The following is a 15,927-nucleotide window of genomic DNA, read 5'->3' on the forward strand; positions in this document are numbered from 1 at the left end:
GAGGATCGAACAGGTGAGAGGATTGCTCTCGTGGATCCAATTCACCTCCCCGCCACTGGTTGTCGGGGAGGACTTCATGGATTGGTTGCAAGATGTCATCCTTTCCACTCCATCAATGCCAAGGAAAAGAACATCTCTACTCCCTTCTATCCATAATAATATCGGAGATTTAGTACTAAGTTAGTATAATGGCTATATTAAGTTTCGGACGCTTATTGTGGATCGAAGGGAAGGGAGTAGCGATTATGATCACGGCAAGGCGGTGTTTTGGAAGCATCAAGCATGGAAACACAATCGTCTTTGGCAGCGTTGCTAGCTTGTTCCTCACCATCGAGGCCGAGGTTAGAAATTGGTGTTAGCAAGGGCAACCGGGTTAGCGGCATAACTTCCACATCGAGATGCAAATCTGTTTCACAATTTTTTTATAATGCTGGGCAAAGTGGTAGTAAATTGAAGTGAAAGTTCAAAATAAAAATATGACTACTCTATTGAGGAAACATTGATAGTGTTACATTCCTAGAGAAAACATTGACAGCGTCACATTAACGTACTGTACTTAAAACTTGAAAGTGCCCGATTCTGTCATCTCTAATGTATAAATACATCGATCTTAAAAGCGCGGGAATTCAGTCCGGCCTCTCCCTCCCTATTTAAACAGGTTCACCCTTCTTCCCCACCTCCCCCTCACTCCATTTCTCCTCTTCCTCTTCTCCGACGATCCATAGATTTAATTCAGTCCCACCACTGCAACGGCCTCGCTTGCTCCGATCAACTATATATACAAAAATGGCGACGCGGACGATGTGGGTGAACGGCCCCATCATCGTGGGCGCCGGCCCAGCGGGGCTCTCCGCGGCGGCGTGCCTCCACACCCACGGCGTGCCCTCCGTCGTTCTGGAACGCGACGACTGCATCGCCTCCCTCTGGCAGCGCCGCACCTACGACCGCCTTCGCCTCCACCTCCCGAAGCAGTTCTGCGAGCTCCCCGGCATGCCCTTCCCGGCGAGCTACCCGGAGTACCCAACCAAGCACCAGTTCGTCTCCTACCTGGAGTCCTACGCCGCCGCATTCCACGTCCAGCCCCGCTTCCGCCAGTCCGTCGCCTCCGCGCGATTCGACCACGCCGCCGGCCTCTGGCGCGTCCGAGCTTCCGATCCCTCTGAGAACACCACAGAGTACATCGGGCGGTGGCTGGTGGTGGCGACGGGAGAGAACGCGGAGCGCATCGTGCCGGAGTTCGCCGGCGCCGGTTCGTTCAAAGGCCCGGTGACCCACGTGTCGGAGTACAAATCCGGCGAGTCGTACCGGGGCGCACGCGTGCTCGTCGTCGGCTGCGGTAACTCAGGCATGGAGGTGTGCCTGGACCTGTGCGACCACGGCGCCAGGCCCTCCATGGTGGTCCGGGAAGCCGTGCACGTGCTCCCGCGCGAGATGCTCGGCGTCGCCACCTTCTCCGTCGCAGTCTTCCTGCTCCGCTTCCTGCCGCTCCGGCTCGTCGACCGCATCCTCGTGCTCCTCGCGGGGCTGTTTCTCGGTCACGACCTGCCCAGGCTCGGGCTGAGGAGGCCGGATAGTGGAGGACCACTGGAGCTGAAGAACACCAGGGGCAGGACGCCGGTGCTGGACATCGGCGCGCTGGAGAAGATCCGGTCCGGGGAGATCGCCGTGGTGCCCGGGGTGGAGAGGTTCGTCGCCGGCGGGGCAGAGATGGTGGATGGGCGGTTCGTCGCCGCCGACGCCGTCGTGCTCGCCACCGGGTACCACAGCAACGTCCCACAGTGGCTCAAGGTGCGTTGTTGACAACATACAGATACATTTTACTCGATGATGAAATTAGCGTGGAATGCTGCATGTACTAGTCATGATGATGACGAGTCATAAACAACGAGATGGACTGACAGCGACAACAAGCACAAGTGTGCAGCTGTGCATTGCACTTGCTCAATCACTTCATTTCACAATTAAAGTAACCAGAGAACAAATTCAATCACCACTTGTTTTCTTTTCCACTACATAGTACTATTTCTCTTTTGGGGAAAGCCATAATGGCACACTTAACTGATACTAAAGAATAAGTTACAGGGTCTGTTCAAATTGAAACAAAGCTAACTAACAAGATGTATTTTGGTGTGCAGGGAAGCGACTTCTTCAGCGGAGAAGGGTACCCCAAGGCAGAGTTCCCGGAGGGGTGGAAAGGCGAGACCGGGCTATATTCCGTTGGCTTCACACGCCGGGGCCTGTCTGGAGTCTCCCTCGACGCGGTCCGGGTCGCCAGTGACATCGCCACGGCATACCACCAACATAGCAAGACCACACCATCGTCTTCTGCGGTCTGTTCCGTAGCACAGCTCGTACCCTCGCAAGCACAGACATGATCATCGATTCATTGCCATCCTTAACAGAGAACCATGGATGGACCTGGGCTGCATGCTTCGCTGCTTCAGACATTCTGGCAAGAAACAAGGGTTGTCAGTTCGTCACTTTCATGGGTACCAGAAGCCACACTATCTTACATAGATATATCCTTACTAACCGGCAAGCATAGCCAAAATTTTGCCGTGTTTATGGGCACTGCATCTGCATCACCTCCCTCCGTAATAATCCAGCTAGCTAGCTACTCCTTGCAATAAATCAGTGAGTCTGCATATCTCGTCGAGCTGGCCTGGTCTTGAATACTGGTACTAGAACAGGAGACGACAGGTTGGATGTTACTGCTGATGATGGTAGGAATAAAATCAGTAATCATGAGCTCCGTCAGTAGGAGGATCTAGCCGCTGTCTTTTGGCCCACGTCCACAGCTTCAGGAGTCATGCATGTGTCCTACTATTACTGTACCCATACACTGATGAATGATTCTCCCCCTGCCAACAAACATACCATCAGCAGGTTTGTAACAAAGTTCCAGATGAGTGTCGATTAGCTGGAGTAAGTTGATGACCTCGATCTGTTCATCGGAGCGTTGTTAGGATAATCCCTTCCGTGCACCAGTCTCTTTCTGTATGATCCATACAAGTTCAGTAGCAATTGCAATCAAGCACACGCGCACGCACATGAGTTTTAATCAATCAGAATGTGATGAATTTGAATCAACCGGAATGCGATCAATCCCCGATCCTGCCTGCCAAAATCACCAAACGACATGTTACAAAATTCAGCCTTTTCTTTTCACCTCGAGAGAGAATTGGAGTGACAGACTCATATGGTAAACTCTAAGAAACAGGGCATCCTTCCAAGCATATACTCAGGTAGGGGAGGGTCCAGATGCAGCAGCCCCTTCCATGTGCCTGAGTTATGTATTGACATTGGCAGACTCTGCACACACAACTTCATCATTAGCTTCTCATCATCAATGCCCCTTCTCGCATCTCACGTCGCAATTACTCGGTGACAGCAACAAGAGAGGCCAGCATATTTGAACGGCACACAGGGAAGGAAAAATACAAGTAAAACAGTCTGAGATATGGATATTGTTTCGATTTGATGGGTAGGTTGCAAAGGATGAGACGCTTAACAGCAGCACGCCAAACGACTTGTACAGGAGCTGGCACTTTCAGATCAGAATTCTGTGCAAGCATAACTAGTAAAATAAGACCAAGAGCATACATATTCCAAGTCCCTGGAGATGAAACAGTTCACCTGAAAAGCATGTTTAACCAACCTTCTTGAAGATGCAAGATTAAAAGTAGATAAAGACATGGTCATAACTCATTTCGCATTCAGACTCCATGTGTAAAGAATAGCACTTAATTTCTTTGCAAGAGTATAATCATATCATGTTATTCAGCAAAAGAAATAGGTGTATACCAGGAAGGCTGAAATAAAGCAGATCAAGATCAGGATAATCATGAATATTATCATCTACTTGACATTAAAAGTTTAAAACATATTAGTACACTGCTGACATGATGTAAACGACAACAAACATATTTAGATTGGAACAATCATGACCAAAAACTGACAAAGAGAAGGATAAAGTTCCTTAATATGTTTTGGTCAAGTTGAGCGTGGCTGACTCTGAGATGACATTCCTTTTGCTCAAGTTGATAATTAAATGTGTTTCGATCAGGATGATCTTGCCTAACTCTTTTTTTAGCTTCACGTGAGTGCAACCTTGAGACCCTTACCAACAGCAGATATGTAACTGTGACATTCTGCTAACAGCCAGTCTTGTGAAACGTTTTTTTGTGACTGAAGTCATGGGCAATAATGTGATAAAATAAAATACTCCTACTATATGGTTACCAAACAACTAGAGGCAGGCACTGCACAAGCGGCTGGTATTTGCCCCGATGTGATTATGAATGCCCAAATGTGGGTGTGACACCAAGAAAACACTGCAATTTTTCTTTCACAAAATGGAATTCAACATATAGGTGTCAGTTTGACAAGAAATGCTCAGAATTAGAACCCTAAGGTAAAGGTGCTTGCATGTGCTGAATAGAAAATTTTGACAAACGCTTAGTGCCCTGAAGAATGTCATGATAAGACCACTTCTGTGATGTGCTTGCATATGCTGAATACATGAAAACTTTGTCAAACAACTGGGGTTTTGATGATCTTCTCGTTCTCTGAAGGTAAATAAATACTAGTTGCAAACACACCTAAAAATAATCCCAAATTAATCCAGAATGAAGGAGCCTTGGAGTAATTCAGTGGATTTATACATGTATACAGAGAACAAAGTGGCATATATGAACACAATTTTGATGAGTAACCTTTTGATGAGTAACGTGACCTCGAAAATAAGCAATAAGATACAAGAAGAATGGCAGGACCCTGGTTTCAAAAGAAGCCGGTCAGCCTGTACGATTAGATGTTCGTTTGAATAAACTCCCAGAGCGTGTACTGTGTACGTACCCTGTTAGAGATGCATTGCATTTGATTGCATGTGTGGCGCCCGTTTATGTTGACAATGGAACCAACAAGTGGAAATAGCACCATGCTATATAACAGTAGTGCTATCCGTCAACGTGTCCACGAACTGTTGGCCCCAAATCTCACTTATCAGCCTCCATTCAGTTTGATGGCATTTTACAGTCTATAGATATCCGTGATGACAGTGGGCTAATTTCCTTATCCAAAATTGAAACTAGGAGCAAAACATTAGTCAAATAATCGACCCATTATTTTAAATTAAGAGCAGAGTGTAGTTGCATTACAGCAAAAAATGACGCATGGGCGCAAAGAGGCGGTGGTGCTATATGGAAGTTGAGTGCACGAGACTGTCCATCAACATGTGAGTTCATAATCAGCACAGGTGCAGAACAAAGAAACGGGGCTGGCGGGGGCTACCTCGAATTTTAGGGCGGAATCACATCTTCTGGATGCGGACGGATTGGAATATGGAACCATGAATCACGGAAGAAGCACAACTTGAAGATCGTGGCGAACTCTAAATGGAGACAGGAGAGAGAGAGACCCTCCGCCTAGGGGATAGGGGATTGGAGAGAGGCGGTCAGCCGGGAACTGAGATGAGATGAATACGCTTCCCAGTTTTTTTGGCAGTGAATACGCTTCCCCAGTTGGTCGGCGTATCCTGTGGAAACCATGGGCCGGCCATGTTTGGCGTAGTTCTATTGATACCGATTCTCGTGTTATTTAGCCCTCTTTGAGATTCCTATTATACTTTACCTATTTTCGATTTTTTGGATATTAAAAATATAGGAAAAGGATCGACATATAAATATATAATTATATTTTTTAGTATCTACAATATGTTCAATTTTACGTAAGGGAGAGACTTAGAGTTAGTTTGGTTGTTGTCCTGGGCTAGTGGGCTTCATGCCTCAGAAAAAAAAATGATGCCTAGCCTGGGCTCCTAAGAGCATTTCTAATACAGTTAGTAAAAAGCCTACAACGGAAAATAACCGTTAGTTTATGGATTCGGCATACGGCACCATCAGTTACCGTAAATGAGGTAAACTCAAAAAAGAAAATTCAGTCTGAGACCGAAAACCTAATCCAGCCTGTATTTGACGAACGAGCGAACTGAACAGTGGATCCATATCTAGGGCGCGCTAAAATTTCACCTCACGCAAACGCTCACTCTCTCCATCCTCCCGCGCCGCCAGCACACTTCGTCGTCGCCACCGCCGCACCGCCCGATTCGGCCGAGCCCATCAAAGCGGAGCTAGCGCGGGTCGCCCCGCATCCCGCCCGCGGTTCCTCGCCTAGCTCCGGGTCCCGCCGCCGCCGCGCCGGCGGAATCGAGGATGAGCTCGGCCAACGAGTTCAACGACGTCGACCTGTCCGATTCGTCGAGCTTGGACGATTCCGACCTCGACGAGCTGCTCCACGACGATGACATGGAGGCCACCATCCACCTTCTCTCCGTCAAGGTGTTGGAGGACCATGCACAGCTGCTGAATCGGAGGCGCGACTCGTTGATTGGACGGAACCACATCCGACGGAATCGCCTCCTTGACAATGACCACGAGCAACTGATGGAGGACCACTTCGCCGAGATACCTACCTATCTGCCGCATCTATTCTGTAGGAGGTATCACATGCACCGTAGTTTGTTCATCACAATCGTGAGGCGTGGCCAACTCAAATTACTTCAAGCAATGTAGAAATGCTTCCGGCGTGATGGGTTTCAGCCCCTTTCAAAAAATCTCGGCTGCCATGAGGGTGATTGCGTAAGGCATCCCTATGAATTACGCCGATGAGTATCTTCGAATTGGTGAAGATACAAACACAGAGTCCGTGCGTAGGTTTGCTGAAAGTTCAGAGATGGTAAACCTAGAAGGGGTGAATAGGTTTCTACAGATTTTAATTCTTTCTTTGTAATATTAGGCTTTGCGGAATATAAAGGTGACCCTAATGCAAACTAGGTGAGACAACATATATGAGGATACCAGTAACTCGAGCACGAAGGCTCTCACAGGTAGTTATAGCATAAGTAAGGAGTTCGGTTAGAGATAACCGATAGCACGCAGAGACGAGTGTTTATTCCCGTGTTCCCTTCCTTTGCAAGAAGGTACGTCACGTTTGGAGGGGTGGAGGTCCCACGAAGGATTCCCCAATGCCACGAAGGCTCACCCTATTCTCCGGAGCCTATCCCACGAACGAATAGCTCACTCACTTGTGGTAGACTTTGAGGTAGCCTCCAAACCTTCACAATCTTGTCAGGAGCAAATCCACAGCACGGATGCTTCCGGACCACTCTTGCCCACCTAGGGTTTCCAAGGAATCCTAGAGAGCAAGTTTCTTGATGAATACAAGGGGGAATAAGATTTGAGTTGGTAGAACGGTAGATCGGGGCCTCCTCTATCTTTTCCCCGGAGGGATTTGAGTTTGGGTGGAGGAGGTAGATCTGAGGCTTTTGGTGTTTCTAACAATGGAGTATGTGAGAGAGAGAGCTCAAGAACATTTTTTAGTGTGTTGCCTACCTATTCAGAGGTAGGAGAAGGGGTTTTTATACTGCCACTTAAAATCTGGCTGTTGGAACTTGCCACCTCAGCTTTTTCTTCGAGGAGCCCGGTCAACCGGACCTGGGAACGGACAGTCCAGCGCAGGGGCCGGTCAGACCGGGCCTGTGACCGGACCTGCCGGTCCAAACCGGAGCTGGGACCAGAGCTTGACCGGAGCAGGGAATAGTCCCACAGTACATCCTCCGGTTGAGATCAAGGCAGGACCCGGTTGGCGTCGGGGCGCCCGGTCCGACCGGGCGTATGATCGGACCAGGCCGGTCCAGACCGGGCCCCGACCGAGAGGGCTCCGCTGGCTTACTGGACATGACCCGGTTGGCACCAGTCCAGGGGCCGGTCGGCGCCGGGCTGGCCGGTGCCAGGGCCGGTCTGACCGGGCCTCTGGCCGACCAGGTGCTGAAGAAACCCTTGTTGATTTTCGTCAAAGTGGGGGGTCTCCTATTGCCTTCTTGTTCCATTGATACATCATTTTACCTCTTTGGCCAATACCGGGGAATAATCTCATAGACATGTATTAGACCAAATACTCTAGCACGGTGTCATTGTTACCAAAATAATGGATAAGGGTAAAATACCCTTACATTTGCTCGCATGATTATCAAGTTATTTGGGACAACATATCTTCGAGCTTCCAATGAGGGTGACACAAAAAGATTGATGGAGATAAATGAGAAAAGAGGTTGCCCTGAAATGCTTGGTAGTCTTGATTGTATGCATTCGACATGGAAGGATTATCCCAAGGCATGGCATGGACAGTACCGTGGGAAGAGCAAAGATGCTACCATTGTACTTGAGGCCATCGCATCACAAGATTTTGAGGCCATCGCATCACAAAATTTGTGGATTTGTCATTGTTTTTTTGGTTTGACGGGAACATTCAATGATATCAACGTGCTGCAAAGATCCCCTTTATTTGCGAAACTAGCAAATAGGGAAGCACCCACTTGCAATTACAAGGTCATGAATAATGAATATACAATGGGATACTATCTAGCCGATAGCATCTATCCAGAGTAGGCAACTTTTGTGAAGTCTGTGAAGGATCCTCAAGATAAAATAGAAGCTGAATTTGCCAAAACTCAAGAATCAACTCGCAAGGATATTAAGAGACCTTTCGGTGTTTTGCAGGCAAGGTTTGCCATTGTTCGGGGTCCAGCTCGGTTTTGGAAAAAAAAACCTTGTGAACATCATGACATGGTGTGTGATTCTTCACAACATGATCATCGAGGATGAAAGAGGGTTAAACTTGCCATGCTTCTATGACAGCGTTGGCACCCGAGTGCAACCCCAACGGAATCCCGGTCGCATTGAAGCTTTTCCTTGAAACGCATCGGTAGATTGAGAATGCCAATACCCATGCTCAGCTCGCTTATGATCTCAAAATGCACCACTGGCAGCGACATGACCGTCGTCAATGATCCTACCATTCCATTCATCGCGTGAGATATATCATTGTTGAGATATTTGTTTATTTATTTTATTATTTGAAAACACGAGTATTTTTTTATCAATGCATTCTGGTTACATGTTCTTATGTACCTGGGACCCGTTCTAAATTTTCATATTTAAGGAATTGTCTCAAATATGTGGTATTTATCACTTGCTAATCTTTTGCATAGTGAGAAATGCATTTCATGTCGTTTGGGTTAAACAATCAACCAGCAACCAAAGTGTGCTCTAGTATCAGATTAGTATTGCTCATGTTCACGCATCGGAGTACTTGTTCTGAATGCATCGTTATCAGTGACAACTAATATGAAACGGAGAAAGCACTAGTAGAAAATAGGTCTTTTGACCAGCACCCTGATAGCTTTAGTCCCGATTTAAAAATGAACCGGGGTTAAATGGGGAACATTGGTGGCCTCTGAACTGGAACTAAACGTCTACCCTTTAGTCCCGGTTTATAATGCCAACCGGGACTAAAGGCGGTGACCTCTGAACTGGAACTAAAGGTTTTTGGGTTTTTTTGGCTCCCCACGCACCTCAACAAAATGATAGAAAATTCAAAAAATAAAATCTTTTGAGATTCATGTATTTTACGAAACCTACTATTAGGAAAGATTGACAAATTTGAATTTTGACTTTTTTGAACAAAAAAATAGAAAAAGGTAAAATGGCATTAACTTTTACATACGACGTAGAAAACAAGCGTATAATATATCAAGACGATCATGGGAAAAAGTTACAGCCGATTTCACCGAGGTTTACCCGGTTAGTCAATTTTTAGATTCTAAAAATTTCAAATGAAAATATGAAAGCAGGATGATTTTAGTTTTTGCCCAGAAATTCAGGATTTTATATTTTAGAAATTTTAAATTAATAATTGCATCATGCATAAAGATTACTATTACTTAACCATAAAGTTAGCCAATTTTTAGATTTTCAAATTTTCAAGTTTGGCAAAAAAATTACTAAAATTTTTAAAATTAAAAAACAATTATAATACAAATTAAAAAAGTTAATATTTAAAAAAATTAAATTATAATACAATTATCACAACATGTTATTATGTCATTAGTTTTGTTTATTAAAATAATTATTTGGAATTCGAACAATAAATAAGTGTGACATCGACCAACATGTTAAATAGGATTGATATGATACTAGTATCACAACATGCGCACGAAGCACTTGGAAGTGGGACGGGAAAGAAACTTGGAAGTTAAGCGTGCTTGTGCTGAAGTAGTGGGAGGATGGATGAGCGAGCGGGAAGTTTGACCACGGGTAAGTAATTTGACTAGAGATTAAGTGTAGTTAGAGACTAAACTTGTCAAATAACTGAAATACTAGAAATTTTGAAAAATAGAAAATAGAGGAAGCAAAAAATAATTAGAAAAAATGGATAAAAAAATTAACGAAATAGTCTTTAGTTCTGGTTGGTGTTACAAACCGGGACTAAAGGTCATTTGGCTCGACGCACGGCAGCAGCCCACGTGGCGGGACCATTAATCCGGGTTTGTTTTACAATGGAGACTAAAGGGTGTAGGCCACTTTTCTACTAGTGAAGTATATGATTATAATATTATGCATAGTATTTTTTTCTTAGTTTGATTTTATATTAGTGAATGCACACACCACGGAGGCAAAGGCTCGGACAAGGGCTGTCTGACCGTAGGCTCGATCAGTTACCCCGAACAATATATTATAAACACTTATGGTTAGATAAAAAAAAGGAAATGTACCGCAAAAGAAGCTAGATTAATCCAGATCGATACTTGTGTGAACGTTTTTCTTGAAATTTATGATTGACACTTATTATGACTGATATGTGTGTGCCGAAACAATATATGGTACTCCCTCCATTCCATAATTCTTGTCGCGGATTTAAATGTATCTATGCATAAAATATGTCTTGATACATTTAAATTTGCGACTAGAATTATGGAACGGAGGAAGTACATAGTATAACATAATATCAATCCAATATAATATAAGATTTTATACTATAAAAAATATAACATTAAAAATATAACATCTAAACTTTCTAATGATATATTTATTTCGAAATGGGGGAAATATCGCCCCAGCTTCTGCATCCAAAGGATGCACACGGCTTTTTTTATTAGATTATTCATGAAACCTTACAAGAAATAATACAAAAGATCAATCTCGAAGCAACCTTACTATACCTACAGTGGGATGAAGGGGGTGACAATAAACCAACTCACATCATCCAAAACTAAATGCCTTCCCAAACCGTCCAATAGCAGGTGAGAAGCACATCCAGTCGAGCAGACTCTCAGCACACGCCAACGCCCACGCCACAGGAGTTGCTCCCGCCGTCTTCTTCGACTCCATCTTCAAGAGAGATCAACGCATTAACCTTGCAAGACCTGCCATCGATGCCACCATGACGTCAGATAGCTCCACCATCTTGTACCTATACATCATCCCGCATCTGTCGTTGATACCCTGCAGCACCATGCCACTGAGACTCAGCGCCAACAATGTGGTAGATGAACACCACTCCACCGAAAACCACCAACATCCAGCAGCTGCTCCAAAAACGATGCCCCAAGAGGTAGAACGACTCAGGGCGCGCCGCCATCGTCCGATCCGGGAGACCCGGACCTAGGGTTTCTCCCGGAGCAGCACAAGTGAGAGACCACAGATTGCGACGACGATGCCTTCAAGAAGGTAGCAGCGCGACACGTCACCATCGTCCGCCAACCGAGGTTGGAGCACGGTTTTCACCGGCAGCCGCGCATCCCCAACTTGCCGAGTGTAGTGCCAAGATGGGCAAAGATGACGCCTTCGACAAGGTAACGACGTCGACCGATGCTGCCATCATCCGCCAAGACCGAGGTCGAGGCTCAGTTTTCACCGGCCGCCATGACACTCCGGACTAGATCACCATTGCCGGAAACCTGTGTGAGATCCCATGATCCCCCACACAGGACTACCAGCCTGGCCGACCACCTCCGACGAAGAAGAAGGCCGCCTCCTCCGTCGAACCCGAGGCTGCTGCCCCGGGCGTCCTCGTGCCGCGGGAAGATCCCAAGGTCACCACCCCGCACCGGCGAGAAAGGGAGGGGAAGGCGCAGCCCGTCCCCCACCAGCCACCACCGATGTGCCACCGACGGGAGGCGGGGGAGGCCGCGGCTGGTAGCTTTCTAATGATATATGTTTTGTAATACATATCTTGTGTTTAAGTTGGTTAAATTGATGACCTAGAGATACACGCATGACGTATAAACCGAGACGGAGGTCGTACTAGTTTAAATCATTACTTTTAGACAGAAATATTTACTTTAAGATAGAAACATTGGTCCAATGTAAGGGCATTAGCTTCCGCACCTGACGCCCTGGCCATTGGATTCAGGTACTAAACAGTGGGAGATTTTCTGAAAGAAATATTTAAAAAGAAGTTGCCAGGGCTCACATGATAATTACACCGGCAACATAGGAATTCCGTTGGGCGGATGGAATTTATTCACGTTCTGCCAACATAAATTTCGTTGTTGTAAAAAAAATATAAATTTTGTTACTATTTTGCGATCAGTAGGTGCACTGTGTTGGTGCTTAATCATGGGATGAAATAGGGTTTCGGGTTTGTAATCCTTGATGAAAAGAAAAACCCATGACATAATGAACCCTACTCGTTCTGGAAAATAAAAATGAACCCTACAATATATTGGTGATGCATGTTCCGTTCAAGGCTAATGACCGATATGCATAACAGAGCTTTGTGTTGGTTATTTGGTGGTGATCGACAGAATGCAGGCAAATTCGGAGAAACTTCATGGATCGCAGCCGTGAATGCATTTGCACCACGCTAGCGCCACCAGTTCGGCCGGGGCCGGCGGCGATCCAAATATTGATTCGATCCGTCGTCTAGGTACGTAGCAGCCGTACGTACGTGCAGCGCCTGAATATGAAGCTTCCAGGATCCATCCCACCGGCAGCGGTGTAGTACGTGGATGTGACTAGCTTGGTAGCTGGTCATTCTAGTCTAGTGAGTGAACATCCAAATTAACAGTCAGAGAAATCGAAGAAAGAGTCATGTACATGGTCGATCGATCTTGAGATTAAGCTTGAAGATGTAAGCAGTGCGATGATTGAGATTAAAACCCAATCTTGATATTGGATTATTGACTGCAAATCACTCGATCATACATATATGTGGTAGTTTGATCGATGAATCCTCAGAACACACGCACGATCTAGCTAGCTTGAAGGATCGGCATGCATGGCAGCTCTCGTACACACACCAATATACGTACCTAGTAATGGATCGGATCATCGGAATGCATATACGCTGCATTCGCACGCATGCACGCATGCATCGATCTGTCTAGTTATTCCTGCTGGATCTGTCGTGGTCGTTGAGCATCTCCTGCAGCACGTCATCGTCCAGGTACTCGAACTCGATCACCTGCCGTTGCTGGCTCTGCCTCGTCGCCGTCGAGGACGAAGCACCGCCGCCGCGCCGGGCCTCGGCCTCGTAGACGTGCGCCTGGTCGGGGAAATTGAGGACGGCGTTCCTGCCGCGCATGGAGTAGGCGGAGCGGTCGTACGCGACGGCGGCCTCCTCGGCGGTGTCGAAGGTGCCGAGCCACACGCGGACGCCGTGGCGGCTCGAGTCGCGGATCTCCGCCGCGAACTTGCCCCAGGTGCGGCGGCGCACGCCGCGGTACTTGGTCTGCTCGCCGCCGCCGTCCATGATCGCTGAGCTAGCTAAGAACTTAATGAAGTGCCCCAAGCTAGAATTGCAGTGTGATCAAGTGATGTTGTCGAACCGAACCCTAGCTAAGCTACCTAAGCAGATGATGGAGTTGGATGGAAGGTGTGAGGGAGATTAGATGGCGAGCAGGAGGGTTTAAAAAGGGTGTGAAAGGGATATGTCGTGTTTGGGTGTGGGCCCGGCACGTGCGGAATCTAAGCATTCGGCCAACCGAATCCATCATCAATTCTCAAGGAAGCGTAAAGGCTTACGTCCGTTTTATCTGCCTACCTAAGCTCAGGTGTATGTGTGCATGCATACATGCTTACGTGCATACAATACGAAAAGTATTTCTATTTTGTTTAGATGTGTTATATAGGGAGTATTTGGCATGAAGCTAACACAATATACATATTATATACTCCCTTGGTTTAAAAAGAAGTTACTCAATATTTTCTAGATACTAAATGTGTCTAGATACATATGTACCTAAAGAGAAATTAGATCATTTATTTCTAGATGGAGGTTGTACATGGTCTTAAAATAACAAACACAACACTGTCTAATTTATACACAATTTAACGGCCACACCCTTGGTGCTACAAGGTGGTATAGTGGCACATAATTAAGGTGAAGCGTGGAAGAAACAGTCTCTTATGATATACTTATATGGTCCGTTAACACAATCCAACATAAGAATATTAGATAGATATTTGCATTGTCGACAAATCAGATAGGGCCTTCAGAGCCGACTCGAGTGGCTATGAAGGCCTACTCCACCACAAAAAGTGTCGCCAACCACCTCAAACTCCTTCGCCGCCGCTAAGCACCTTGTTTTCACACAACACACACCTGAAACATGATGCATAAAGCCTCCCGCTTACATCCATGCCTTCCATTGGCCTGGCTATAGTGGGTTGACGATCTCCGTCTCCACCTCCTCTCCCGAATCATGTCCATTGTTCTTATCCACCACCGCTCCACAAGGTCTGCTCGCGCCAACATCGGCAAGCTTCTGTCACCCATATGCGTTGTGAGATTGATGGCCATGTTGCTGGTGGGCAACATTGGTGCGGCGACAAGGTGGGCATCATCGGTGAAAGCTGATTCTTCATCTGGTTGGTAAACAACGGTTTCGACCCCCCGCCCCCTCAATCATACACCTCTTTTCGGCACACGCGTGGAACTACGAGTCGGGATCCTCAGACAACCTCCTCTCTAATGTCGCTTCCAGGTCGGTGACCAGGTGCCCTCTTATGTTGGCGCATGACTCTTCCCTACTCTTGGGGCAAGGGGTGACCTTAACTTTCTTGAAAGGGCCGTGATGGAATCCATGCTCTTGTTGTCCATGTAGGGCTTCGTGCAAGTTTGGCTTCAATCGAGGGAGATGGCCGCTTGTTTTCTGTTTAGCTTTGTGTTCCTGGTGTGGTGTTGGTAGATCGGACCATTTAATGGCGCAAGGTGCTTTTCTCACCTCGCAATATGATTCAGGTTGTCCCCATAGCAGAGCTTGTGGTCAAGGTTTAGTGGAATCTCGGCCTTGTAGTGCCCTTTAATGATATTAGTATAAATTCATCGTGTTGAGGCTATGGATTTGCAAGTGAGCTTTTGTTTCTGCAATGTCTTCTCGCTGCTCATTCTCGGCGGAGTGAAGCCCTTCGGTAGTTCTGAGGGCACATCTCCCCCTCATTGCGAGCTACTGAATGAGTGATAAGCAAAAGCGTGAAATGGTGGTACAATTTGCAAGGAACGATACAGTCATGCAAAAGATGGACCTAGAGACAACGACTTGCAAGTATCGATTTGATGAAACTTTTGGCTTGTGTTCATGTTTATTTTGGCGTTTTTGTTTATTGAAACACCTACTCCGTATGTGCATAGCTCGATGAACCGATCGTACGCATACAAGACACGTGTGGTTACATATACATAACGTAGCTGCGCAAAAAATCAAACGCGGTAACGAAGGCAGGTACGTACGTAGACACTGAGGTGAGACGTGGCGCTTGGCCAGGGGTGACACGTCTCCATCAGTCCATCGACGTGTAGGTAGTACGTTTGCGCTGACCATATGCACAAGGTTTGACGACCGTGAAGCGTGAAGGTGTACTAGTCTGGAGCTAGCGACGACCTTGTCAACTCCAACCTCCGAATCATACATCATGGTTGATACATACAATGCATCGTGCGGCTTTCCAACCGTCACTTTATCATTTTTTTTGCTGGCCCCGCGCGCAAGCAACTTTTTACTAATCGCAGCTCTATATTAATTGTGCTTTAAATTCATTTTAATTAGAGGAACAGAATCTGGTCTACTCAGTTAGGGCATCTCCA

The 15,927-nt window shown here is 46.4% G+C and overlaps 2 protein-coding genes and 1 long non-coding RNA gene across 8 annotated transcripts; 1 reads left to right on the forward strand and 2 right to left on the reverse strand.

Moving 5' to 3' along the window:
* Positions 1-670: 670 nt before the first annotated feature.
* Positions 671-2,770, forward strand: LOC124691352 (probable indole-3-pyruvate monooxygenase YUCCA9). The gene is made up of 2 exons (XM_047224639.1): positions 671-1,788; positions 2,136-2,770. The coding sequence occupies exons 1-2, from the start codon at positions 787-789 to the stop codon at positions 2,373-2,375; spliced, it is 1,242 nt and encodes a 413-aa protein (XP_047080595.1). The 5' UTR covers positions 671-786; the 3' UTR covers positions 2,376-2,770.
* Positions 1,901-5,474, reverse strand: LOC124691353. Of its 6 annotated transcripts, XR_006998921.1 has the most exons (4): positions 5,293-5,474; positions 5,160-5,222; positions 2,939-5,064; positions 1,901-2,861 (listed from the first exon to the last, which is right to left on the reverse strand). It is a non-coding gene; the product is annotated as an uncharacterized LOC124691353 (long non-coding RNA). The 6 variants fall into 6 exon arrangements; XR_006998918.1 differs by having other exon boundaries at positions 2,939-5,222; XR_006998920.1 differs by having other exon boundaries at positions 5,160-5,474.
* A 7,750-nt stretch (positions 5,475-13,224) lies between these two features.
* Positions 13,225-13,593, reverse strand: LOC124689270 (ethylene-responsive transcription factor 14-like). Its single transcript, XM_047222826.1, has one exon. It carries the CDS (start codon positions 13,591-13,593, stop codon positions 13,225-13,227), a length of 369 nt encoding a protein of 122 aa, XP_047078782.1.
* Positions 13,594-15,927: the final 2,334 nt, after the last annotated feature.

Source organism: Lolium rigidum, chromosome 2 (genome assembly GCF_022539505.1).
Source record: "Lolium rigidum isolate FL_2022 chromosome 2, APGP_CSIRO_Lrig_0.1, whole genome shotgun sequence".
Classification (NCBI taxonomy): domain Eukaryota; kingdom Viridiplantae; phylum Streptophyta; class Magnoliopsida; order Poales; family Poaceae; genus Lolium; species Lolium rigidum.

Bases quoted from the DNA above. Each gene is read 5' to 3' on its own strand.
- LOC124691352 (XM_047224639.1), top strand. From the start codon at position 787: ATGGCGACGCGGACGATGTGGGTGAACGGCCCCATCATCGTGGGCGCC. The intron at 1,789-2,135 runs GTGCGTTGTTGA...TTTGGTGTGCAG, and splicing joins ACGTCCCACAGTGGCTCAAG to GGAAGCGACTTCTTCAGCGG.
- LOC124689270 (XM_047222826.1), bottom strand. From the start codon at position 13,593: ATGGACGGCGGCGGCGAGCAGACCAAGTACCGCGGCGTGCGCCGCCGC.